The sequence below is a fragment of the Barbus barbus genome, assembly GCF_936440315.1.
Source record: "Barbus barbus genome assembly, chromosome: 26".
In the NCBI taxonomy this organism is placed as follows: domain Eukaryota; kingdom Metazoa; phylum Chordata; class Actinopteri; order Cypriniformes; family Cyprinidae; genus Barbus; species Barbus barbus.
Window position 1 is genome coordinate 9,218,601 of NC_136754.1, and position 25,782 is coordinate 9,244,382.

At 37.4% G+C, this 25,782-nt stretch overlaps 3 protein-coding genes across 3 annotated transcripts; 1 reads left to right on the forward strand and 2 right to left on the reverse strand.

Moving 5' to 3' along the window:
• Window positions 1–650: 650 nt before the first annotated feature.
• Window positions 651–9,527, reverse strand: sall2 (spalt-like transcription factor 2). The gene is made up of 3 exons (XM_079380049.1): window positions 9,129–9,527; window positions 2,342–5,895; window positions 651–2,175 (listed from the first exon to the last, which is right to left on the reverse strand). Exons 2-3 carry the CDS (start codon window positions 5,585–5,587, stop codon window positions 2,038–2,040), a joined length of 3,384 nt encoding a protein of 1,127 aa, XP_079236175.1. The 5' UTR covers window positions 5,588–5,895; window positions 9,129–9,527; the 3' UTR covers window positions 651–2,037.
• Window positions 9,528–12,810: 3,283 nt separating this feature from the next.
• Window positions 12,811–17,550, reverse strand: LOC306846587 (GTPase IMAP family member 8-like). The gene is made up of 5 exons (XM_079380055.1): window positions 16,967–17,550; window positions 14,656–15,366; window positions 13,846–14,526; window positions 13,615–13,741; window positions 12,811–13,436 (listed from the first exon to the last, which is right to left on the reverse strand). Exons 1-4 carry the CDS (start codon window positions 17,001–17,003, stop codon window positions 13,626–13,628), a joined length of 1,545 nt encoding a protein of 514 aa, XP_079236181.1. The 5' UTR covers window positions 17,004–17,550; the 3' UTR covers window positions 12,811–13,436; window positions 13,615–13,625.
• A 109-nt stretch (window positions 17,551–17,659) lies between these two features.
• On the forward strand, window positions 17,660–23,547 carry trim110 (tripartite motif containing 110; the record flags this gene model as incomplete). Its single annotated transcript, XM_079378779.1, has 8 exons — window positions 17,660–17,723; window positions 18,674–19,167; window positions 19,277–19,372; window positions 19,521–19,757; window positions 20,276–20,298; window positions 20,433–20,578; window positions 20,761–21,032; window positions 23,275–23,547. 8 exons carry the CDS (start codon window positions 17,660–17,662, stop codon window positions 23,545–23,547), a joined length of 1,605 nt encoding a protein of 534 aa, XP_079234905.1.
• Between the last annotated feature and the right edge of the window lie 2,235 nt (window positions 23,548–25,782).

Consider the following 25,782-nt stretch of genomic DNA (forward strand, 5'->3'; position numbering starts at 1 on the left):
AGATGATTTATTAGGCCATATAAATTTTTCCTTTGCTCAAATCCAAGGTTTTGCATGTATAGTATTGCAGGTTTTGTGACGTGGCGCCTTGGCCTTGGATACAAGCACTTCCCAAATGCCACCCTTGCCATAAAGTCCAGCTTTGTGAAGTTTACGAATAGTCTGTTAGAGAGCTTGCACACGTGACCCTCTTAGGTGCAGCATTTTTCATTGTAATTCTGTAAACTGTTTTATACAGGTTTAGTACATATTTTAAAAACCCATACATACAAAATTTGAACATCACTCCAGTATACACATATCCCTAGACACACATACTACACGGGCTATACTCTGCTTTTTTCTGTCTTCCGTATGTGCCTCTGCGTGGTTGTCATGGTGCAAGAGATTAGAGGCTAGTCCTCAGACAGATTGTCAACGCTTCCTCCAGTTTCTCTCTCACTGCGCTTGATGTGGCACACACAGAAGCAGTGCAGAGGAGTTTGATTGTGTTAGGGAGTGAACAGATTAGGGATGCCTGTATGTGAAGAAAACTGTGTTTCCCTCAGACCACCAAGGAAGAATAACATCTCTGTAGATGAGATTTATACTCTAAAACAACAACAACAACATGAGAGTACGTGATTAAAATAAATGCATATTCTGGTTCTTGTCATGAATACACTGTTTTTATTTCCTTTTTTATCTTTTAGCTGTACCATGAAATTACAACTCACAGTCAGACTCTTACACCCAATTCATTTCTATGGAAAGCACATGTAAAAGTATCCAGACAAAGAACAAACATCACCAAAGAAACAAACATTTCCACCAAGAAATATAGAAAGGGTTACCTTTTAAGCTACATAGTGGTTAATCTCAGAATCAGTCAATTTATTTCTATCTTTTTCAATAGCTACACTGACAATATTAAAGTAACAAGAGTTTACACTGACATACAGGCTTGTTAAACAATCTTACCCGACTCTTTAGTCTAGTTGGTGTTAAGAGCAGTATATTGTCTAATACTGTACAGCTGGACAGGACAAACATGGACACAATGGACATAGGTTGAGAAGTCATATTTACAGTTTGGTGTTTTGGTGCTTTCCAACTGGAAAACTGTTAAGTAAAATCCTGAAGATTTAGTACAAGTCAAGAATATTTCATGCGAATTTACATAATGTAAATTTTATGAAGTGTTTAAAATATCAGCTTGTTAAAAGCACTTGTTCACAGTTGGTTTGCCCTAAGAAAACAATTGAACATTTACTTCCTTTTGGCTCCAGCTGTACTGTCTGTATTAAGTTTTTTGATTAGGGCATATTTTTACACATTTGAGCTTATTATGAAAACTCTTATGAGCTTGAATTTTTGACTAAAGGATGATAATGATTTGTGCATGGCTGCCCTGGAACAAGGTATCAACAAGGTGCGTTTTAAGTAATTAGTATATTTCTTCATTTGAAATACACTCCCTCCAAATTTTACCATCCTTTATGGATTTTGATCAAAAACACTGCATATTTTTTAAATGTTCTTTAAGAGTAAAGAAACAGTATATCAATACAATAACTCTTAGTGAGGAAATTATCAATTATGTCATCATTGGCTTAGTAAATTTTGGTCTGATCCTCACCCAAAGCTACTGTTCAATTTCTTAGCTACCTTAAGATCTTCACTTTGGAAAAGTAAATGAATCCATCTTAACTTACGCAGACAAAATAATTTACATTTATCTAAAAGAACATCACATAATATTCAAGGAAGTACTTATATAAGATATTTAGACATCATTACATATATTAAAATACACAATGCAGGTATTTTAATATAAAGGATCTGGGTTAAAGATCAGGGACATTTTTTTAAAAACCAAGAAATAACCCTCTATGTGTGTGGGGATGTGTTTTTATAGTCCATAATATTCTTCAGGTTTCTTCCCTTTTGTCAGCTATTAAATTCATCTTAATGTGTTGTTTCTTATTCCTTTAACAGGGTCTAGGACAGAGCATTCTGATGCTTGCTGATGTTTCTGGAGGGCTTGGTTCAAAAAACTCACTGATGTCCTGGTGGGAGGAAGGTTGCAAGGTGGTGAGTTTGTGAACGCTCATGATGCAAAACTCTCTCTGGGGCCTTGGTCTTTGCAAGAGCTCGGGGTGCCTTGACAAATCCTCCATGGTGCTTCATGTGTCCCTAGAAGTTATAGTAAGAGATGTTCTTTAATTGTCATGTAACTTTCGAATTGCACCGAGACAAGAATAAAAATCTCTTGCGTAACTAACATTGTACCATGTTAAACTGTATGTTCACACTGTATGATAATAATTCTTTAGCTTAATGAATTCAGAATGCCACTCACCTTCAGTCCACTGCGACTTGCATATTCTTTTCCACATTCAGAACAGTGGTAGATTTTTTTCTCTGGCATTGGAGGTGGAAGACTGGGAGTCAGTGAAATACATACAGTTGATTCTGTTCTGTCCATTTCAGTTGCTGTTTTATCTGCCTTATCCTTTGCAGCTGAACTACAGTGAGCTTCCTTTATGGTCTTCTGCACATGTGTGTCACGATCCTCAATCTCATCCTCATTTGTTTTGTTTACAGAGTCTGATACCATATCTGCATTAATACTCAAATCTGGAGTTGTCCTTTGTCCATTACTTGGTGTTTTATGTATTTTATCTTTCATCTTTTCTTCCTTAGGGAACTCTTCGGGGATTAATTTGGATGTTTGGAGAAGGCTTTGGTCAGGCTCCTCTAGGTGTACTGTATGAGAAGACGCACTCTCTGATCTCAGCGCAAGGAGAGAAGGAGGCGTTGATTCCGGATGTGGTGGAGGAACTCTGGATGCATTATGAGCTTGTATACTAAGAAGATCCTCCAGATTTGATCTGGATGCAGAGCAAGGAATAGGTGAGACAGATCTATTTTCACTGTGTTCACAGTCATTTCTTTGCAGACTTTCTTTCTTCAGAGCAGGGGAGCTTGAAATCTTTTTATCTTCCAAGAAGGCAGTGTTGCTGGAAAGTTCAAAAGATAGTTCATCAGTGGCATCAGGACCAGTTGTTGCTGACGCTGATTGGGTGGCAGGGGGGACAAGGGAGGGTGCAGAATCCACTGGAGAAGGTACACTGAGTGAGAGCTCAGGTGGATCAACTCTGAATGTTGGAGGTGAATGGGGGGTTGGATTCAGGGATGGGTCAGGGCTTAGGTCTAAAGGTGGTATAGGACCCGAGCTAAGTGAAGCAGGTAGGCTTATGGCACATGCTGTAAGAGCAGTACTGACAGCCAGGGATTCAGTATGTCTAGAATCCGTAATGGTTTGTAGATCGTTTAGTAACTGCACATCTGTAGCACTAGGGCTCATCTCTGAAGCAGAGAGCTCAATAGACTCGGAATGGGACAAAGTATCACATTCTGTTGAGGTATCTGGCATGTGCTCTGGTGGTAGCTGTCCTCCTAAGTGCATGCGGATATGATGTTGTAGCACAAGGGCATTGGTAAACTTCCGTTGACACAAGGGGCAAGAATTCTGTGCACGACTGTTTGGTGGGCGGGCACGGTGGGTGGCAAGGTGTGCTCGAAGGCTTCCTTTAGTTGAGAAGGATCGACCACATAGCTTGCAGGGGAAGGGTCGCTCACCTAAATGAGTAGCCTGGTGCAGTCGTAACGCTCTTGGGCAGCTTAGCACCCGCAGACACACACTACACTGATTAGGGGCAAGTGTCCCAGCAGAGTGCATAAGTCCCAGGTAGGGTGACTCCTTGCTGAAGAGGGATGATGGTATTTGGATCGTAGATGATGGAAGTGAGGTGACCACATTTGTACTTGTGCTTGTGCTCGTGCTCATTAAACCACTGCTGCTATAGCTTAATGCTCCTGCTACACTATGGCTGCTGGTAGAAGTCTCCCCAATGGATGAAACCCAATGTGACTGACCTTGTGGTTCTTTCTCTAACTTCTCCACCAGTCTCTGCAGCTTCGATGTGTCTGAGGCTGGGGTTGAGATGGATGGGGTAGTGGATGATGATGTGAATGGGAATGGGATGTGTTGTTGTGGGGATGGCAGGAAGGATCCAGCTGGAGTTGTTGGCCTGAGAAACCCATGGCCTGCATGATGCTGAGCGGAAGATGTTGGGAAGAAGATTTTGGGTAAATTAGCAAGCTGTGAGTAAGCAGAATGGGGGAGCAGAGTAGGTATTGGTGGGGTGTTCTCATCAAAGCGTTTCATTCCTTTATACACCCCAGCAATGGAGGAGGTGGATGAGGCAGGGGCTGAGAGAAGGGTAGAGGCCAGAGAGGAAGGTGATGAGGATGTGATTGAGGAGGTAGTGGATGTAGAGGCTGCAGCAGCCGCAGCAGCAGCGGCGCGATTGAGCTGAAGGAGAGAGTGTGCAGTGGTCAGCAGGGCCAAATCAATACTAGGAGGAAGAGATGAGGTTGTGGCACGTGTTGAGGCAGTAGTTCCCTCAAGACTGTCACCACGCAGATCATCCTCTTGCTGTTTTTGATTCCTCTGAGTAGCATTTGTATTGGTGGAGGTAATTTGTGCATTTGGTTGCATTTGTGCTGACCCTCCCATCGATCCCCCAGTTACAGATGCAAAAAGTGAACAGGGAAACAATGAAAAAGAGAGTTCAGGGTTTTGCTCACGATGCCGCAAGAAGTGGACCTTGAGGTTCCCTCGTGTGGTGAATCGACTGAAACATACAGGACACTGGTAAGGACGCTCCCCCGTGTGTGAACGCAAGTGTATTTGCAGGGATGAATCACTGCTGAAGAGTTTACGACAAAATCGGCATGCATGATGCGTACGCCCTGACGAAGAGACAGTCATACCTCCTTGAGCAGAGAGTTTTGGGTCCTGTGAGGAGGCTGAAGGGACAGCAACTGCTGGTATAGATTGGTTTGGGAAGGTCACACCACTGTGTCCACTAGCTCCTGTGGTGGATGATTTTTGGGATGGAAGGCCAAGAGAAAGTGTGAGTGGATAGTTTGAGGCAGCAGCTGTAGACATTGATGAGGATGTGGAAGCACTTGTCTGACTGGTGAAGCTTGCTGGAGTAACTACGCTGCTGTCATACTGTGCTTTATGGGGGCGTAAGACATTCAAGAGAGGGTGGGTATGTTTGGAGGTCTTAGAGGTGGTCTGAGGGGGTAGCAGGGATGAGAAACAGGCCAAAAGAGGAGCCACAGAGGTAGGGGGAGATGATGACTTTGGTCGGGAAGGTCTGGGGTTGTTAACAGAACCTTTTAAACAGAGCTGTGGCAGAGATGGTAGTGTAAATGGTTTTGAATCCACTTCACAAGATCCTCCTCCCAATCTCAGTACTTGCCTACAGATTTCTTCAGTCATCTGCATCTGATGAATTTGCCTCTGCTGCAGCACACGTAGCTCCTCCAAGATGAAAGCAATACTGACGGGTGCACATGCTGGGGCTGAGGGTACTGTGCTTGGGCTGGAAGAGGGTGTAACTGGACTTGGAGGACCCTGAGGCACAGAACTAGGGCTTCTCGGGTGTGGAGGCACACAGAGAGAAGCAGCAGCAGAGGAGGATGAACAGGAGGTTGTGGTTGCTGACACACCTAACTTTGGAGAAGCCATGGGTAAGTGAGTGTGGTTGTGGGTAGAGAGCGCAGTTGGTGCAGTGGGACACTGATTAGTAGAATGGGATGGGATGTCAGAAATTTGAAAAAGGTGAGACTCTTTGAGGTTTGAAGGAAATTGTATGGGTTGGTTAGGGATGTGAAAAACAGGATGGCAGGCTCTATTCAGAGAAGTTGTTGTGAGCCTCTCAACTGGTGCGCTTGGGTTTAAGGAAGTTTGGCGGCGTTGAGTTGTTGAGTGTGTGGAAGAGCAGGAAGAGTTCTTTGCAAGAGTAGAGGTGAGGGACTTCACTGCCAACTGCTCCTCTAAGAAATCAGAGAGAAACTATTTATGCAACAATTTATGCCATGCAAATAATTGATTATTATGGTATTACTGATACTGCTAGTCTAATGTTTATAGAACAAGTTCAATAAGGTGCAAGGAAAAAAACGGTACCTATTCAGGAATTTCTTTGATATTAAACAGATTGTTATATATTTATGCATAGGTACACATACATTATTTTAATGCTGATTAGACCAATAAAGGTAGCCACAACAATATTTATATATGCATATAGTTGTCAGTAGAATGTACTGTTTAAACAGTCATTCTAAATGTATTATTTTAATGTAATTAATACAATTAATGCATTACATTGAGTAATTTAAATTAGTGATTAGGAATTGAGTAAAGAGGAAATACTGTAGATTGTATAGATTATATTACACAATTAAGTTTGGAATTTAATACATTTTCTTGTTTGTTGTTTGCCACATTGTTGTCATTAGACTTGTGAAAATGATACACTTTTTAGCCTTACAAATCTCCAAACCAAATTTCTAACCTTCAGTACTTTAATTTTCTTTAGGTTGTTGTCATCTTTATTGCTTTTCAATTGTTTCTACTCACTGCTTACACAAGCATCACCAAGGAAACATAACATATGGAGAGTTTACCTCTGGCTGACCTTGTTAGAAACACTGTATTTGTATTAAAGGCCAACCAAAGTGTAGTATTGCTCTTCTAATAAAGGCTCCCATAAATGCCACCTACTGTGCCACTTAAACTCTCATTATCATCTTTCAACAACAACCTTTTAATATTAATAAATGTATCTATTATTATATCTTTCAAAATATAAAGAACCTAATGTGTACTGTTAATTTTCACCTCTTTTTTAGCTAGTCTTGTACATAGCTGTCTCCTCCTAGATTACGCTCTCTCTATCCCCTCACTCCCTCTGATCTGAAATCCCATCCCTCAACCAGCTTACAGTGCTTTAGCACCGCTAACAGCCAACTTTGTTTCCACAGCAACAATGAACATGGACAATGAACCTCACCACAAATTTCCCAAACTCCTTCACCAACCCACCTACCCCACAAGTCTAAGTGAATATATGCTATTACATATTAAAACAAATCTTCTGTCCTAACTCAACAAAGCCTGAAAGGTTAGTGAGCCTTAGTCCCATTGTCAACCACTGAAAAAAGCTAGATTGCTTAAAATAAGTGACCTTCAGAATCAGAGCTATATCTAAAAGACCTAATAGCATGAATACAAATTACTTAGCGATACATACACATGCATATGCTAGAGAGAGATGCATAAAGTTTCCTGTACTTCAAGAACTCTAGAATTTAAGTCACAGATCAACACACTGTTATGCATGTACTTCCTGGCAGTTAATGCCTGAGTGCACGACCACAAAGCCTCACAGAGACAATGAAGTCTCATGCCATTCCCGTTAAGGCACTCAAGTGTCCCCTTGTTTTTCAATGTTGTCCACCTTTTTCCACAACCTATTTCTAATCCCCTTTTCAAAATCCAGTTCAACATATTACGCATCCCTGTTCCTTTTATGTTTGCTTCGCTATTTGTTATACTTTTTTTACTTTCTCAATAGCCATACATATAATATCGTGGGTGGTCTAAATTCCAAGATTGGGTCGGAAGATGAAAAGTACTAATTGGACATTCGATGGAAGCTGTTGGGATGTAACTATGTCCAAATATTACAGAAATTCCTTTTATATTAACTTTTGTTTTATTTTACTTTTCTTAAAATAAGATATTGTAAGCATATGAATCTGTTAATGTCACAGCAAATATCTCCAATGACATTTGCAAGACGGCTCACTGACAGAAACAATGGAGCTCCCTTACTAAACAGTAAAACATTTCTCACCATGTTGAAGTAGCCACGAAGTGTTGAGGATGGGGCTGAAAAAGTGCTGAGGTCTTTTCTGTTTCCGGCGTGACATGATGCAGGGGAAAGTCAATGGCTAATTGGCCCATGGGTTGAAACAGATTGAAAATCTTTCTCTTTGAGCTAAATTACAGTAAATCTCACTGCATCAGTTCTGAGAAACAATCAAAAATCCATGTTTCATTTATATAGAGAGCTACAAGGCCAAATGCCAAGTGCATACATGAGCAAGCAATGTCTCAAAAGTGAACTAAGCACTTGGCAAACTAAATCTGTGTCTATTCAGTGTCTTAACTAAAATCCAAAGACAACTCTCCACCTCCTTTTCCCGTTTCTCTCTCAAACACAGTCTAGGCTTGTTCTCTCTGCATTTGCATTCAAATAACGCAGAACACCACCTACTCATGCATATACCCCTCCTTTCCCTTACACCCCCAAGTTTTAAGGCGTTCCCCTGACCCTTTTTTAAGTCTCAGTAGTATTTAATAATTAGACACCAGGTAAGAGCATGAAGGGCTGAGATAAAGTATAAACTACAATTTGGTAAACACTGATAAGACATTTTTTATTTCATATATTTTTTATAGATTATATTGTATATTTGTTTTATAATGTCATAGTCTGACTTTAAACTTCATGCATTCATGCTTCATGCATTCAACGGGCCGGCATTAACTTGATTAGAACTTAAAAGGGCTTGCAGAGGTTATCTTATTTCAGTGGCATCACTATATTAATACAGTTAAGGCCTAATACAGTAATACATTTTGACTGCCTGTAATACAGATGTGTCCTGTTTTCAGAGGAGTTTTCAGTAGCATAATCTGTAAAGTAATGGTTTTTAATAATAAAAAAAAAACATTATACATCCTTGCACCCAACAAAATTTTATATTTCATATATGCACGTTTCTTTCTTTTATTTATTTTATTGTTATTTTTAATCCTTTGTCTTTCACAGCATTTGGTTATGCACACATTCCTTACTCATTATGCGCCTGAATCATTTGTGTCAAAACCTAAGATGACCACACAATATTCAACTCCTGAAAAACTCAAAAAAAATTTATTAAAATGATATTCATGCCAAAACACAACAAAGTGTTAGCTTGCATGTCAATATATGCTATAACACACCTCGTAAAATTCTTGTACAAATGTCATAATTACGTCAGCCAAATGCACGCGGAACTACAGCTCTACTGTACGCGCGACCTGTTGCGTCCTCCGGCGCGCTCTATGATCATCATAACCAATTATGATTCATATTTCTTATGACCATATGAAATACTTGGACGTCTCTGACATTTTGAGTGTACGGATTGTAAAGGATATAAACACTTACCAGCAGACGATAATCTTTCACGGCTGTTTTCAAGATTAGGATAGATTATGTCGTACAGTGTCTGGGTCGTAATATCATTGCTGTTCCGGCATTTTGCCACCGTGATGCGCAGTCGGCTTTAACAGCAGGCAGCTCGACATCTAAATTATTTATTTGCTCTACTGTCGTTACACTGTATATTCTGTTGTAGTCGTGACTGATCACTTCTCACCCATTATTCAGTGTTTGGTTTGATGGCACATTGCGATTTCGTAAAGAGATATTTCGCTATTCCTATCATTCCCACAGTCCTCCCCTCCCTCGCTGCTCTGCTTCCTTTGTATTTGGTAAAATGGCCCTCTCCCCGGCCTGAGCCTTTGTTGAGCACACTAACGCTGCAGCATCGACGGATGTCTGTCTGTGAGTCTGTCGGTCCAATCCGGACTGTGTCTCTGCAGGGTAATTAACGAGTCATGTTTGTCTTTAACTGCGTAAAGAGAGAGGACTTTACGCTTCGCTTTCTTTTTAGATGACGTAATTTGACTTTTTTTAAATAGACAATTATTTTATTCTTACAAGAAAAATGCCATTTCCACGAGTATGGTGTAGGTACATACATTTCCGGGTTGTTCTTGTTGTATTTCACATCTTTTAGCTATAAAATTGGAGTTGTTAATTGCTACAGAGTTACAGTAAGAGAGCTGTTTGGTTTACAGTAGTATCCTACTAAAACACTGAGTGGCTATGTTGCTAACAAGTTGCTAAATAAGGACTACAACTACCACAAGGATGTGAGTTTATGTGTTTGATGACTTGGACAACAGTTGTAGTCCATAGATAACAACTGGTTAGAAACCTGTGTTTAGAAAACATAGTCTTTCAGATATTCATATATATGCAATGTATGGTGTAGAACAAAGTATAAAACTTTTTATTTATTTATGAATAGATCCAAAACTGATAGCCTAGGCCTACATTTAAAAAAACCTTATGAAATTACCAAGGATTCCTAAATACCAATTCCAGGACAGCTCAACACCAAACAGCTCTAATTATGTAGGCTACTGTAGCCTATAGCCTATTTAAAAAGTGGTGTTTGGTGTTAAATAATAAAGATACATTTGACAAAATTCTTAGCCTATAATTAGAATTTTCCGAAATGCTATTTTTATTTCTGGCTTGGCAAGGATTCCTCATTTGAAGATGTTCACATCACAAAGGAATGCCATATATGCAGGTGTTTCATCTGAAGAAGATATCCTGTATTTCATGGTGTTGGAGGGTGTGGCTCTTTTAAAATAAAACAGCAGAACAATGTTTGCAAGTAGAAAGAGAAAACTATCATCTAGGAAAGCCTTTAGACAACTTGTATTCCATCTGGTAGTGTAATATACTTTAACAATGTTATTAATAAAAATATTATACAAAATAAATTGAAATGACTTTTTGCCAATTTAAAATGAAATAATAGCTTAAAATGTTGTTTTAAATGTATGTTTTTATTAGTAGCAAAAATGTGTTTGATTACTACTGATACATAAGGCATCAGAATTAAATGTAATGGGAAAAGAACAGACAAGATTTTTATCAGATCAATTAGTATTTATTGTTTCAGATCACAGATGGCACATATGTGAAACTAATCTTCTTTTACCATCTGAACAATTATGGATTAACATACAGTTAGGATGTAAACACATTTGTCAATTTTTCAAATGAAATCAAGCATTAACATTTTCTTTGTTTGGCCTATGAGAGAGACATACAAAATGTGTGGTGGCTGGGGGTCCCCAGGACCGGTTTGAGAACCACTGATTTAGCAGACACTTTTATCCAAAGCAACTGACAAATGAGGACAATGGAAGTAATCAAAAGAGCAATGATATGCAAGTGCTATAACAAGTCTCAGTTAGCTTAATGCTGTACACATAGCAAGGTTTTTTAAATTATAAACAAAAAGAAAACGGATAGAATAGAAAAATAGAGCAAGCTAGTACTAGAGGCCTTTATTGCTTTTAATTGTGTATATATATATAAAAAAAATTGATAGACTTAAATAAGAATAGAGAAGCTACTGTTACTACTAGCTACTGAAGCTACTTGTCACTGGTCTGGTGTCTTTTCAGAAGATAACTTTGTACCCTGCCCATAATGGTACGCATTAGTAGGCTGCCTTTTGAAAGGGTACTTAATTGAGTTATTACAAGTTAAAACCAAATCAAATTTTCATGGTAACTGGAAGCTTATATATAATGCATATAATACATATTATCTCCTAATATTATTTACCCAAACAAATATTACTTAAGGTAGCTAATATTTCAAGTAAAAGGTTTTATAGTTATTTAAAACATATTCTTTTTTAGTCTGTTATTTTTGATAAGATGTTGCACTCTTTCAGTATTTTTGCAATGACTCAACTGTGTTACATATGTTTTCATGATACTTTGTCAAATTTTGTAATGTATTCTTCATGCACTATTGGAAGAAATGTAACAATCAGTAAAACTTTGTATAAACATGTTTTATTGATTGACAGTAATCAAATAATTTTTAAAGTTTTTATTTTATTTATTTATTTATTTTTTCAGGCTACTTACTGAGAGGTGGATCCAGATTTAAGCTTCCTCTCTCTAACTTGTCTTGCTCTGACCAGTTAGATCCACAACCACTGTCACTCTTCTTATCTGCTTTTTCCACAAGTTTGAGATACTCAGATTCCCAATCAATCTCATGCTCCTCCATCACTGCTTCCACTGGTGTAAGGAGATCTGTGTTTTCTCTGGCCATCATCTCCACTTTCCCCATCAACTCTCTGACCTGTTTCCTATCACCCCACTGATTGTTTAGTATGTGATATCTGTTTCCACATTTATTGATCAGCCACTGCAGAGCTTCTCCTTCACTCTCAATGTGTTCTTCAATAGTGGGAGTCTCCATCCAGTCTCCCCTGGTGAACACCACTATACAGTACTTCCAGACATTTCGACCCAGAAGCTCCATGTGCTCCTTGACAGACCTCCTATGTGCTGCAGTGAAGGCGACACCAGACTGCAGAACCAGCAAAACTGCATGAGGTCCTGGTGAACACATACTAACACTTGACATGATCTCCTGCTTGACTGACTCTGAACTCTCCTTTACAGACGCGTACGGCCACCATCCAGGTGTGTCAATTAAAATGAATTTACTCTTGTCAAACTCTCCTTCACTCATCACACACTTTCTCAGCCTTTACTGAGTGTATTTGTTTTAGTTTTAGGTTCCTAAGAATACAATGTTCATAAATAATGTTATGTAACCAGCATAATAGAAATGTTTCCCTGCAAGCAACATTTAAAGGGTCAAGCACACATTGTAAAGGTGAGTCACTGTTTAAAGTGCTCTTGACAAAACAAATTCAATCCAGGAGTACATTTACCATTGTTTACATCATATCAGCTTTTCATGAATAGGAGTGTTCACTTAATTCACATGCTATTCGCATGGCAATGTGGCAATGAAATGTAAAAACAGAAAATAAAATATTATATAGAATATAAAAAATTATGTGGTTGAAGTTATAGGTTATGCATCATAATGTAAATTTCAATAGCTCTATTTATGTAGCCTACTGTATATTTTTAACAAACAGGTGTGGTGTTAGAATAACAAACAAATGGATGAAGAAACAACAGTGATGACACACATAATGCAAGTAAATACGTTTGCAGATTTTGTACAATACGGTCAAACAACAATATTTATTTTAAAAAGGAACAAATAATATAAATCTCCAGCAGCACGCCAGTTTTGGAACAAAATACATACAATCTCACATAAACTCTATATCATCAGTCACAATATAAATTTATGGCAACAGATACTTGAATGTGGAATACATTGATGAAGTGAAAAGAAGAAAAAACAGTTCCACAGATCACTTGTTAGCAAATAGTTGACACACAACCCTTGATTGCTCTGGGGGTGTGATTGTTAACATTACAAACAATATGCGTAGATCTGACATGAGGTTAAGCTGATGGTATAAATATTAAAGCTGATTACAAAAGTCAAGCTCATATTTACAATATAAACAAAATATTACATATGCAAGTGAATGAGTTACCATCCTGCTCTCATTAATTTGTTGCACAAAATATTTAAAAATATTGCATGAAATGCTATTGCTTTCTTTATTTTTCTCTTTCTGTTTTTTTGTATTTACTTCTGCAAACCATCAGTGATTTTCATCTGGTGTGACATTCTCTGAAACGTCCTCTGACAAGGTCCTGAGGTTAAGTGCAGTTTGTATGTTTTCAAGTCATTTCTTAACTTGGTTTTCAGGCACTATGGGAAGAAATACGAAAATTAATAAAACTTTTTGTAAACACGTTTTACAGTTTAATAACAAAATTGCAATTAATTGCAGTTAAATTATTATTTAGTTGTATGTGTCTGTATAAAAATGTAGTGGATACACTGTAATTGTTATGTTTATTTTTCAATTTCTGTTTTCTGTATTTACCTCTGAAAACATCAGTGATCTTGATTTAGTGGGACATCTGAAATGTCTTTTGAAAAGTCTGATAAGGTCCTGTAGTCAGACACAATTTCTGCGTTTTCAAGCCATTTTTTAATGTATTCTTCATGCACTATTGGAAGAAATGTAACAATTAATAAAACTTTGTTTAAACATGTTTTACTGACTGACAGTAATCAAATGATTGTGTTAAAGTGAGTTTGTCAGGCTACTTACTTTCAGGGGGATTCAGATTAAAGCTTCCTCTCTCTAACTTGTCTTGCTCTGACCAGTTAGATCCCCAACCGCTGTCACTCTCCTCCATTCCTGCTTCCACAGGTGTCAGGAGGTCTGTGTTTCCTCTGGCCATCATCTCCACTTTCTCCATCAACTCTCTGACCTGTTCCTTATCATTCTGCTTCATGTAGTTCAGTACATAATACCTGTTTCCACATTTATTGATCAGCCACTGCAGAGCTTCTCCTTCACTCTCAATGTGTTCTTCAATAGTGTGAGTGACCATCCAGTCTCCCCTGGTGAACACCACTATACAGTACTTCCAGACATTTCGACCCAGAAGCTCCATGTGCTCCTTGACAGACCTCCTATGTGCTGCAGTGAAGGCGACACCAGACTGCAGAACCAGCAAAACTGCATGAGGTCCTTGTGAACACATACTAACACTTGACATGATCTCCTGCTTGACTGACTCTGAAGTCTCCTTTACAGACGCGTACGGCCACCATCCAGGTGTGTCAATTAAAATGACTTTTCTCTTGTCAACTTCTCCTTCGCTCATCACACACTTTTTTGTCAGGTTCTTTGTTTCTTTCTTTTTTAAGATGGTGTTCACCACTGATGTCTTTCCAACAATATTGCCTCCCATCAAGACAATCCTCAACTCTGGGAAAAGTTTGTCTGCCAGAAAGAACATGAAAGTTCATTAAGAGTGTTCAATATTCAGTTGGAATCATATAACCTATATAACTCCATATTTTTATTAATTATGCAAAATTGTTGACCATTGTTTTAAAAGATGCACTATACCTGTTAGACATTCTTTCAAGGTTTGCATCTTTGTTTTTACTTGAATCTCTCTCTCCTCTGCTTGTTTCTTCACAATTCTTCTCTTTTCCTCCATATCTTCAAACAGTTTGCTGTCAATTTTAAAGCACTGTCCTTCATGCCCTGCGACCAATCTCTCTATCTCATGAAATAGTTTTTGTACATTTACCCCCCTGCTGTCAGTATAATTGAAAACATGAACTCTGTTTTCACATTTTTGTATTAGAATACCAAGCACTATTCCTGCTCTCTCAATTAGCTGCTTGCTGTCTGTGTCTGCATTTCTCTGCTCTTTGTTGTCATACATGAGCAGAACGATGGTGTGGTTCCAGATCTGCTCACCAAGAATCTCCATGTGTTCCAGCACACTGTTTAAGTGCATGTTTGTGAATGGTTTGTGTAGATTGATGACTAGAAGGAAAGCATGTGGAGAAGGACACAGTTTTAAACTGTGCACAATTTCCATCTTTAAATACTTTGCACTCTCTGCCAGTGTGAAGCTCTTCCACCATCCTGGTGTCATTACCAAAGTAACAGACCTGTTCTGAACTGTATTCTGTATCCTCTCACTCTTGACTATCTCTTCACCCGCTTTACAGTCTTCCTCACCAAGAATGGTATTAGCTGCACTGCGTTTGTATTCTGCTTTACTGCCAATTACAATGGCCTTTATCTCAGGAAGACCTGGACAATCTGCAAAAGAATAATAAGGAACCTGTAATCATCACTTGTAGTTAGCAAACTTTAACAAATGTTTTATCATATTTTAGGTGTATAGTCAAAAGTATAAATTGTATATTTTGCATGTGCATTTAGCTCATGTATGCAATTTGTAATATTAAAACAAATGCATTTTCTGCTGTTTCTTGCATTGTTGTGTTTGTTTTTAGGTGACAAATCAAATTACGTTATTACATACATTTAACAAGATTACAACGTTTTCCAGCTTAGCTTTGTATCATTAGCTTTTGTACAGTTATCTTAACATCCATTATTTAACCCTTAACTGTCATCCCCATTTTTGAAAATTGACGAAAAAGTGCACTATGCAAACTTAAATTATTATAATTCATGAATGCATTTGAATACAGACCTAAGGTTGGTCTCTTTTTAAAGAAGACAATTAGCAGATTATTACAGAAGTGAAATCATTTTTTAAAAACTAAAGTATTAAAAAGTTATAGAAGTTTAAATTTACTGTAAAACAAATGTATTATATTATTTTTATTTTATTTTATATCAAATAAATATTTTAAAAAATAGTTAAAAATCTAAAATTGCTATAAAATTAAAGCCATATGTGTACATAAGTTGTGTTCCAAATTTGAAGTTGATATAAAAAAAATTGAGGTTCATATGCAATTTTGTTTAGGCGTTATACCAAAAACAGCCACCGGGTGCCATTCACACTCCATTCAATTTTTTGCTGATGCATTTCTGTCACATATCTATCAATTTCTCTCTCAATATTACATCTGTAACAAAATAATTGTCAAGATTATATAGATTTTGTCAAGATTATAAAAAGTTTTGATTCTAAAAGACCGTATATACATTTTGTAATATGACACCCCCGCTAAGAAGTACACTTCTATGGTAACGCAATGTCCGATTTCAAAATGGTTTTAAGCTTTCAAACGGTTTATAGCATGTGATGATTGCTAAAACATGTGATAGGGAAAAAGGCAAGGAAATAAAGACTTTTTGTGATAAAGGTCAGAACTCCTGTTATGATGTAGATTTATCACAGACTCTTGGTGCACTCTTGTCATAAATGAATTGATTACTGTTCCTACATAATTTGAAACAACAAAAAATGGTACAATATCTATTTAGGAGACTTAGACCGTTCCAATGATATATAGTTTGTCATGATTACATTAGGATTTTATAGTAATATAGTGAAGTAAAGTTAGGCATCCCATATACGGGACGGTGACAGTTAAGGCTTTGTAAATTTGTTGCTTTGAAACTTGATGGAAACTTCTAGGTTTTACTTTCATTGTAAACACAATGAGATCTCTCGCATTTGTATTAAGTAAAAGGTTTTGGCCTTACTATATTGATTTGTACGTCTTGGGAATAAATCCATACAACCCTAGTGATGTTTATACATTTTTTTCATCCTTTAAAAAACAATGTAGCTATATATTGATCTTTAATTCTTCAAATTGAATATATAAGAGAAGATATTTTGAAGACTTTTGTGTTAGGCGATCAACTGTTCAAAAGTATTTTATATACGTTTGTGTCAAACTTTTAAGCATATATGTACAACATGAGAAAAACTTACTGTCAGGACGATCGGATTTCTCTCCTGCCTCCATCATGCGTCACAGATCGTCAGTTTGAAGTTCTTGAGGTTTGCTTCAAAATCTTCTGTCTCTCCTTTTTTCTCACTCTCAATGTCCTGTTTCTTAGTTCTCAGTCTTTCTCTGGTGTCTCCATTTTATACAATTAGAAATAATGAATCATCAAGCATTTTCTATGTGTTTTTGCGCATGTACTAAATGTGTCTCTGCACTTGAGGAACTGGTTTATCAGCTTCTTAACGAAACGTACACTTAGTGCCACTCCTCTGATTGCGTTGCAAGGGTTTATAGACAATGAAGTTTGAGTCGCGAGCATTTTTTTCACCTTTAGTTTTTTCTAATTGAACCATCTGTATTAAAATGAAAAGAACACTTAACTTGGAGTAACAAAATAAAAAGACAATAAATGTCAGTTTTATTGTGTTTTGTAATCATAATATCTATATCAGAATATTATATCTTGATTTATTTTTAATAGCAATCAGTGTTATTAAAGTTACCTGTTGAAATTTATTAGTTTCCATTTCTTCTCTCCACTCACCTCATAAATGCTTCTGTAAAGAACAGGTCATGTGATGGCTTAGCCGTTCTCTCGTGTTGAGAGGTCACTCAGTCTGATTAAGAAGACATTGCAGGATAAGCCAGCTGCCCCACATGCACACACACACTCTTACATGTACATTTGGGTTGTGTTTCTGAATGAAATCATCCTTCACACAAGGCTGCAGGACAAAAAAGGTAAGCCTTTTCAGTTTTATAGGTTATTATGCATCCCAACGCCAGCCATGTAATTGTAACCAACTACATTTATTCAGATCAAGAAGCCACTGAGAAGTTAATCTCTTGATTTCCCAGTTGCCTGGGTCTGTTATTGCTCACAAGGAAAATATAAAGGGCAAAATTTGTTATAAATTTAAGTGTCATTTCTGTGCGATCAGTGTTGCCAAGCAGAATTGCAAAAATAATGACAGAAAGTTTCCCAAACGCTCCTCTCATCTCCCATTGCCAATCTAACAGTCTCATTCCAAACTCATGGCATTGGATGGGTTAATGTAACTAGGGTGGGTTGGTCAGATACTTAAAAAAACTGCTAATTCTAATAATGTCACAGAGCCAGTGTTTACACTTTTTGGAAGAATCGGCCTACAAAATTTATGGCATATTAACTTTCAAAAAATAAAAATAAATATCACCTTTTATATAATAATTTAATTACTTCAATAGAGACTCATGGGAGATTACCTAATTTATCCAGTAGTCAAATGGAACAGCTTTCTAAAAATAGTTGATTAGGAGACAGATTAACTAAATAGTAGATCTTAGTTTGTGCCAAATAGGCCTGTATTAATCTGTGTAGCATTTGACTTCTTATGAGTGACCAGTCATTACCTTTCAGTAAGTGCACACTTTTTTGTTGTAATTTGTGTCATGCATATTTTATGCTCTGGGAGTAAATGGATTTAGAAGCTTTTTTAGGAGCAGACATCAACAAAATTGTATAATATATATATATTTATATATATATATATATATATATATATATATATATATATATATATATATATATATAACCATTCCAAACTTATTGATTGAGTCAGTGTAGCTGTGTTGGGCTGGTTGGGATATGCAAGCATCACTGTTTTGGTAAAATATTAAAATTTATTTACATTTTTTAAATAAATTTGCAGCTGCTGTGGGCTCCATGGAGGAAGAGCACACATGCCCCATGTGTCGTGACCTTTTTGGTCGATCTCAACCCTTTCCCTGTGGCCACAGCTTTTGCCTGGCCTGTGCGCAAGAGGCCTGGAGCCAGAGTACCAGCCGTGGCAAGCAAAGATTTGTATGCCCACAGTGCCTGGAGGAGCAGAGTGTGGTGGTATGTGACTGCTGTCCGGAAGGCGAGGGTAATGAGGCCCAAGCTGCAGTGAAGACCTGCCTGCAATGTGAGATCTCTCTGTGTGAGCAGCATCTGCAGCCACATCTGCAGCGTCCTGCTTACAGCACTCACCTGTTGGTGGAACCACTGATGGACGTATCCCACCGCAGGTGCCCTGCCCATCAGGAGGTATTCCGGTATTACTGCATGGATGATAGGGAGTATGTCTGCCCAGACTGCATTCTGGAAGGACAGCATGCTCAACACCAAGTCAAAGGGGTGAGAAAAGTGGAGGAGGAATACAAAGTAAGTCATTAGATCTATTATACTGTTGTTTAAGAAAAAGTCCTTGTTATTCTTCGGTATAGCAGAAGTCTCGCACATTCACAGGAAATAACTTCTGTAATGTGTATAGGTCAAATTACAGAGCCTGTTTGAGAAAGCAGAAGGAAAAGTAAAGCAAGGTGAAAAGATGCTTCAAGAACATCAGAGAGCTTGTCGCAGCATCATAGTAAGTTTAAGCCTCTTTGGAATCTCATATTCAATCAAATTAATATTCCCAACCTGAAATATAAGGACTGGTTCTCATAACTGAACACAACATGCATGCATTACATATTCTGTGTGTGTGTGTGTGTGTGTGTGTGTTTGCATTTCAGGAGGACTCCTCTGTGAGTGATGTCTCCCAGGTGTTACAGATGGGTTCAGGCCTGCAGGCTCAGGTGGGCCGACTGGTGTCAGCTGTGATAAAAATCACTGAGCAGGAGAGACAGCAGGCCATGGAGAGGGTGCAGGAAGAGTGCAGCAGGGTAAGAGAAGATCTGAACCAAACTGAGAGCATCCATCGCTTCTTTGGCTCCCTGCTGGATGAGAGCGACCCCTTCCTGCTAATCTGGGTATGAGAATGTAAACTCTTCTAGATTAAAAGCATATCGAGCCTCATTCACCATATTCTGATAAAAAGCTGATATTTTATTAGTTATTGTTTTATATTTTTATAATTCTATTTAAATAATATATATCTTCTATAAATAAATTCCATTTAAATAAATACATTCTAGTAAAATATGGCATATCAAGCTCTTATCAAATGTAGACCTATGAATTTTTTAACATTGTTTGTGTGTTTAAATTCAGATGTCTACAATAATACAGTTAAGGCATATTATGTGTCAGTTTGATTTGATAATAGAAGTTGCAACATGACTTGCTAGAACTAGCATTGCAAGACAGTTTATGACCAAAACCAACATAATACGAGATTTAATTGATTATGGCCTCATTAGCCTTTTTAATGCATCCACAAGACTTTGTTATTGAATACTTTCTCTGACTGTACAAAACATGCAGTTTTATTTAGAATCTTTACAGATGTCATTTTGATTAAAGAGATTAAAATCCTAACTTTTCACAGGTATTCCAAACAGAGGATTCGCAGTAAGTCTTTAGATAAACTGATTGTTTTAGTTAGTGTTATAGCAAATTCTTGTGATTTGTGAGTGCAGTTGCATGTTAGGGCGTAAGTATGTGTGAATCTTTTACTGCATTATTTGCTCTATTCTTCTTTGTAGGATGATGGCAGATCTAAGCTCACCTCTGTTCACACCACCTCAGCCCAGCATGGATAAGAAACGTGTTTTAGAGAATGTGGAAAATAAATACAGAGAATTCATAGCTGAAACCCTGCGCTACCTTATTGAACTCAAGAGAGATCTCTGTAAGTAGGGCTATTAATATTAATACAGTCCATGATTAGCCCTGATCCCATAGTTAGATTATTTTAAGTAGTATGAACCTAAGCATGAACAGAATCATTATTTTCAGTTTTTTGTCTTTGCCTTGTTTAATAGTGCCATCTAGTGGCTACATTTCTAATGGCTGTTTCTCTTTGTTATTAAGTAAGCAGCCCATTAACCTTGGACAAAAACTCGGCCCATCCTCTCTTAAACATATCTGAAGACTTACGGACAGTGATGAGGGTCAAAAACCGCTTGTCTGTCCCTGAACATCCTGACCGCTTTGACCACTGGTCTCAGGTGGTCTCCTGTCAGATGTTTTCTTCAGGAACCCATTACTGGGAGCTGGAGGTGGAGGGTTTCTGGGATATTGCAGTGACCTACCACAGCATTGGGAGAAAATCAAAAGAAGGCACGGCCTTTGGCTGCAACAAGGTAGATTGTGACCCTAATACACACTTTTTGATGCCAAATATGATTGGATTGGATTGGATTGCAAATTCTTAAAATATAAATGCATCTATATATTTTTATTATACATAAAGACCCATACTGTGAAAAACTGAATATAAATGTGAAAAATACAGTCATAAAAATGTTTACTTTTTATTACGTTGATGGGGTGTCTTTTGTGTGTGTGATGATAGAATAAAAAAGTGATTAATCTAATAATTTTATATTGCGTATTTAGAAAGCAGAATGAAATGATAATCATCAAATTTAACCAAATTTTAATAATAAATATTAGGGATGCACCGTGAAGCTCCTGTACTTGTACTCGTTAAAATGCCCGATACCAAACACCGATACCACACAGCATGTGATAAGTAACAGACAGCAGAGTGGAGTTATTAGAGATTAAGGATGTCTATGAAGTATATGAAGTATATGAAGCCACAGCCATATCACCCTGCAGGGCAAGACCGGTTGCCCACTGAAACTAAGCAGGGTTGAGCCTGATCAGTACCTGGATGGGAGACCTCCTGGGAAAACTAGGTTGCTGTTGGAAGAGGTGTTAGTGAGGCCAGCAGGGGGTGCTCACCCTGCGGTCTGTGTGGGTCCTAAGGCCCCAGTATAGTGACAGGTCACTATACTGTCAAAAAGCACCGTCTTTCGGATGAGACGTTAAACCGAGGTCCTGACTCTCTGTGGTCATTAAAAATCCTAGGATGTCTTTCGAAAAGAGTAGAGGTGTGACCTCGGCATCCTGGCCAAATTTCCCCATTGGTCTCTGACCATCATGGCCTCCTAATCATCCCCTTACACTGATTGGCTTCATCACTCTGTCTCCTCTCCACCAGTAAGCTGGTGTGTGGTGGGCGTTCTGGCGCACTATGGCTGCCGTCGCATCATCCAGGTGGATGCTGCACACTGCTGGTGGACAAGGAGACACCACCCCTCACAATGTAGAGCGCTTTGAGAGCTTAGAAAAGCAGAAAAGCGCTATATAAATGTAATGAATTATTATTATTATTATTATATGTATGCAATGAAATTAATGTTAAACATTCAGTATTTACACCTGTATAGCTGATGTGCGCGAGCTGATGGGCTAAGCAAAGCACGCTGAGTGGATTGAGCGCGAGACTACAGGCTGTCATTAAGGCTAAGGGTAGCCTGACAGAGTATTGATAGTTGTGTAAATATTGTCATACTAACAGCTGTCTGAATCATTTTTGGTTGATTGTAATCCATCCTTTTCTATCAAAGTTATCTGACATTATCAAGCTGAATTTGTTAAGACACAGTTTTACTCTGAGTTCTTGTCATATTTTATTATCCTTCTCTAAACTAAAGCGAATAAACAGTGATAATGTGAGAAATAGGTGTTTGAATACATTTTGGTTTGACTGTATCTATTTGATAAATTAAGTTAACCAATTAACATAATACATACTCTTTTGGTTTCTGTACCCAATATTGAAAAAATGCAATGAAATATCGGTATCGGTACGCGGTATCGGCAAGCACCAAAAATAAAAGTATCGTATCAGGCGAGTACTTGAAAAAGTGATATCGTTGCATCCCTAATAAATATTATTAGTAGCTCTAGTACTACTAGTAGTAGTAGTATTTAATTATTAAAATACGTGACCCTGGACCACAAAACCAGTCTTAAGTCGCTGGGGTATATTTGTAGCAACAATACATTGCATGGGTCAAAATGATACATTTTTCTTTTATGCCAAAATTCATTAGGATATTAAGTGAAGACGATGTTCCATGAAGATATTTTGTAAATTTCCTACTGTGAATATATCAAAACTTATTTTTTTATTAGTAATATGCATTGCTAAGGACTTCATTTGGACAACTTTAAAGGTAATTTTCTCAAAATGTTACTTTTTTTTTGCATCCTCAGATTCCAGATTTTCAAATAGTTGTATCTTGGCCAAAAAATACATCAATGGAAAGCTTATTTATTCAGCTTTCTGATGATGTATAAATCTCAATTTCCAAAACATTTATGCTTATGACTGGTTTTGTGGCTCGGGGTGACATATTTTTTGCACAATGTTTCTTTGAACATTTCTCAGAAAACTGATCTTAAATCAAATTATATAAAAACTGAATTTGTGTATTATTCTATTTATATCATATCAGAGGCCTAACCCATTTTATATTTTAATCCATTATGTCCTTTGCATTATGATTTTCTGTTATCTATCTTACTCAGATATCCTGGAGCCTGACACAGCAGCATGACAGGAAACTTTCTGCCTGGCACAACCGAAAGAAAACCCACCTCTCTGCAAAAATGTCTGGCAACCATTTGGCAGTCACTCTGGACTATGATTCTGGCTCCGTTACCTTTTCAGAAGTAGGTTCGTCATCCACCCTGCTCCCTCTGCACAATTTCAGCACCAGATTCACCCAGCCCATCTGCCTAGGCTTTGGCCTCTATAAACCAGAGCTGAACAGCAGGGTCACCATCCTCAAGAAAATATGACGGCATTTAAATCTCGGGTTTGGGTGAAGACAGGAACTGACAGTGCTGTTGAAATTTCTATTTCATAAAGAGTTATATGTTTCTTGAGGGATATATGATGCTCTGGCTGAAAAAAAGATTTTTCACTTTATTTTTCAAGAATCAACAAATGTTTCAGATTTTTTTTTAGCATTTTTAGAATTTTTTGCATTTTTTGTTAGTAATCAGTGTCAAATCTTTATCACTAGTATTTCATCTTAAAGCTTTCACTGTAATTTTAAGGGGAACTGAGATCCAATGCATCTTTCTCCAATAACGGATATTCAAAATTATCAAAATATAAATCTCAAATATTTCCTTTTAGTTTGGTGGATATATTGCCAGTGCCCTTTTTTTTGAAGGCTCTTAAATGCATAAAAGTGCAATTTAAAATGCATTTAAAATATTGAATATGTTCCATGTCAGCAGCCATTCTCATCACAGCTCAGGAAAGACACTATAGTGAAGGGTTTGGGATTGGGATTGGGATCAGCCAATCAGCAATGTCAGCTGTTATGTACAGCTGTTATGGCTATTATATATACTGTATATAATAAAATAAAATAAATCATACTGTCATGTTGTCCTGATAAACCACCATTGAGACAAAGCTTTCTTCTGTTATTATAGACTTCACTGTTGGCAGACCTTCCTTCAACATGTAGGTTTAGGTATCCTTACTAAAGCAGTGCAGCCCTTACTTAGTTTTTAAAATACACACACAATTTTAAAAATAGCCCTTTAATGGACTGGCCATCCTTTCAGGGTTTTCCTGCCTTTGGCCCAAGATGCTGGCATAGGTTCCAGCACGCCAGCGACAGATTTTATTTCTTGGTGATGTTCAAAAATGTTGTGTATTTGAGAAATCTGAAAAATGTCTTTTATTGTATTATCCTTTGTGCCCTTTAATGCTTATGATCCTTGTGGATCAGTCATGTTTTGTGGGACACTGGGTCATATTATGGTTCCTGCTTTCTTCTATATGCTTTCTACTGACTGTTGGCTATCATTTATAGCTACAAATGCCAGATTGGCCATGCTGTTTGCGGCAAAGAAAGATTATTAGAGAAAGTGAGAGAGAGAGAGGGAGAGAGAGAGGTGAAGCCGGTGGAGTGGGTGGGAATGGGAGGGTCTTGAGAGACAGGATGAGTACAGGAAGATCTGTAAGCTGTCCGGTTCAGTGTTTCTCTACAGAAGCTTTGACACTTCGCATCATTACACCTGGGAAACCGAAGGACAGCCCACTAAATCAGGTAATTTTGCTGTTTTTTTCTTTCTACAAAAGCTTAAGAACTTCATTTCATCTTATGTTACTCCAGAGGAAAGAAGCTTTAGTAAAAAATTGCTTACACAAAAAAGGTATTTTTGTCTAGTTTTCTTATAAATTCATCTGTTTTTTTAAATTAGATTTATGCTTTTATAAAAACAATAAGGTAAGAATTTTTAAAGAAAGTCTATATAAAGGATAATAATAATGAAGGATATTTAGATATTTTTACATGGAATCAAAGCAAAATGCTGATTTTTTTTTTTTTTTTTTGGTGTGTACGGTAATTTGGAGTTAGGTTAGTACACAGAAAAAAATTTGAATTCACTCAATTTTTTAAGGTAAGTGGTTGCAATCAATTTATTTGAGCTACATTTAAATAAACAAATTTAGTTGACTAACTTTATATTTTTTAATTAAATGTAGCTAAAATATTTTTTTTTGCAACCACTTAACCTTAAAAAAAATTCAGAGTACTGTAAAAAGATTTTAAATAACCTAAAGTTATTATAAAATGCTTATAAACAATGTGTTAAAATTTTGGGAGAGTGAAGTTTTGTGAAGAAAATAAAGCTACTACCTTGTAAAAGGAGTGGATAGCATTCAAGGACAGCACTGAGTTCTTATTTAAAAGCGCACAAACATTGAGGTTTCACTAAAGACCAGACGCAAAGAAAGCTGACCTTTGTAAATGTCATCGCTTCATAAAGACTATAAACATGCCTTGAATAGTAAATTAATGTGGTGAGTTGTGCCACTTAAGACCTGATATAGACATACTTTATCTTCAAATTCCGAGATGTACATTCTTGGGTTTCAGGACTTTGCATATTGTAGCCGTTTTAGCATGCCAAGGTACTGAGGAGAGACAGGAGGTTTGGCCAATAAGCACCAGCAAAGGAGAGAGAGATAGAGGAAATGCGTAGGGGAGAGAGGTCCTGCATGTTGTG

Excerpts from the sequence above, each read along its gene's own strand:
- sall2 (XM_079380049.1), bottom strand. The coding sequence starts at position 5,587 with ATGGCTTCTCCAAAGTTAGGTGTGTCAGCAACCACAACCTCCTGTTCA. Across the intron at positions 2,176-2,341 it reads CAAGTCGCAGTGGACTGAAG|GGACACATGAAGCACCATGG; the intron begins GTGAGTGGCATT and ends TATAACTTCTAG.
- LOC306846587 (XM_079380055.1), bottom strand. The coding sequence starts at position 17,003 with ATGATGGAGGCAGGAGAGAAATCCGATCGTCCTGACA. Across the intron at positions 14,527-14,655 it reads CTTGAAAGAATGTCTAACAG|ACAAACTTTTCCCAGAGTTG; the intron begins GTATAGTGCATC and ends TCTTTCTGGCAG. Across the intron at positions 13,742-13,845 it reads TAATCTGAATCCCCCTGAAA|TGCATGAAGAATACATTAAA; the intron begins GTAAGTAGCCTG and ends TTCTTCCAATAG.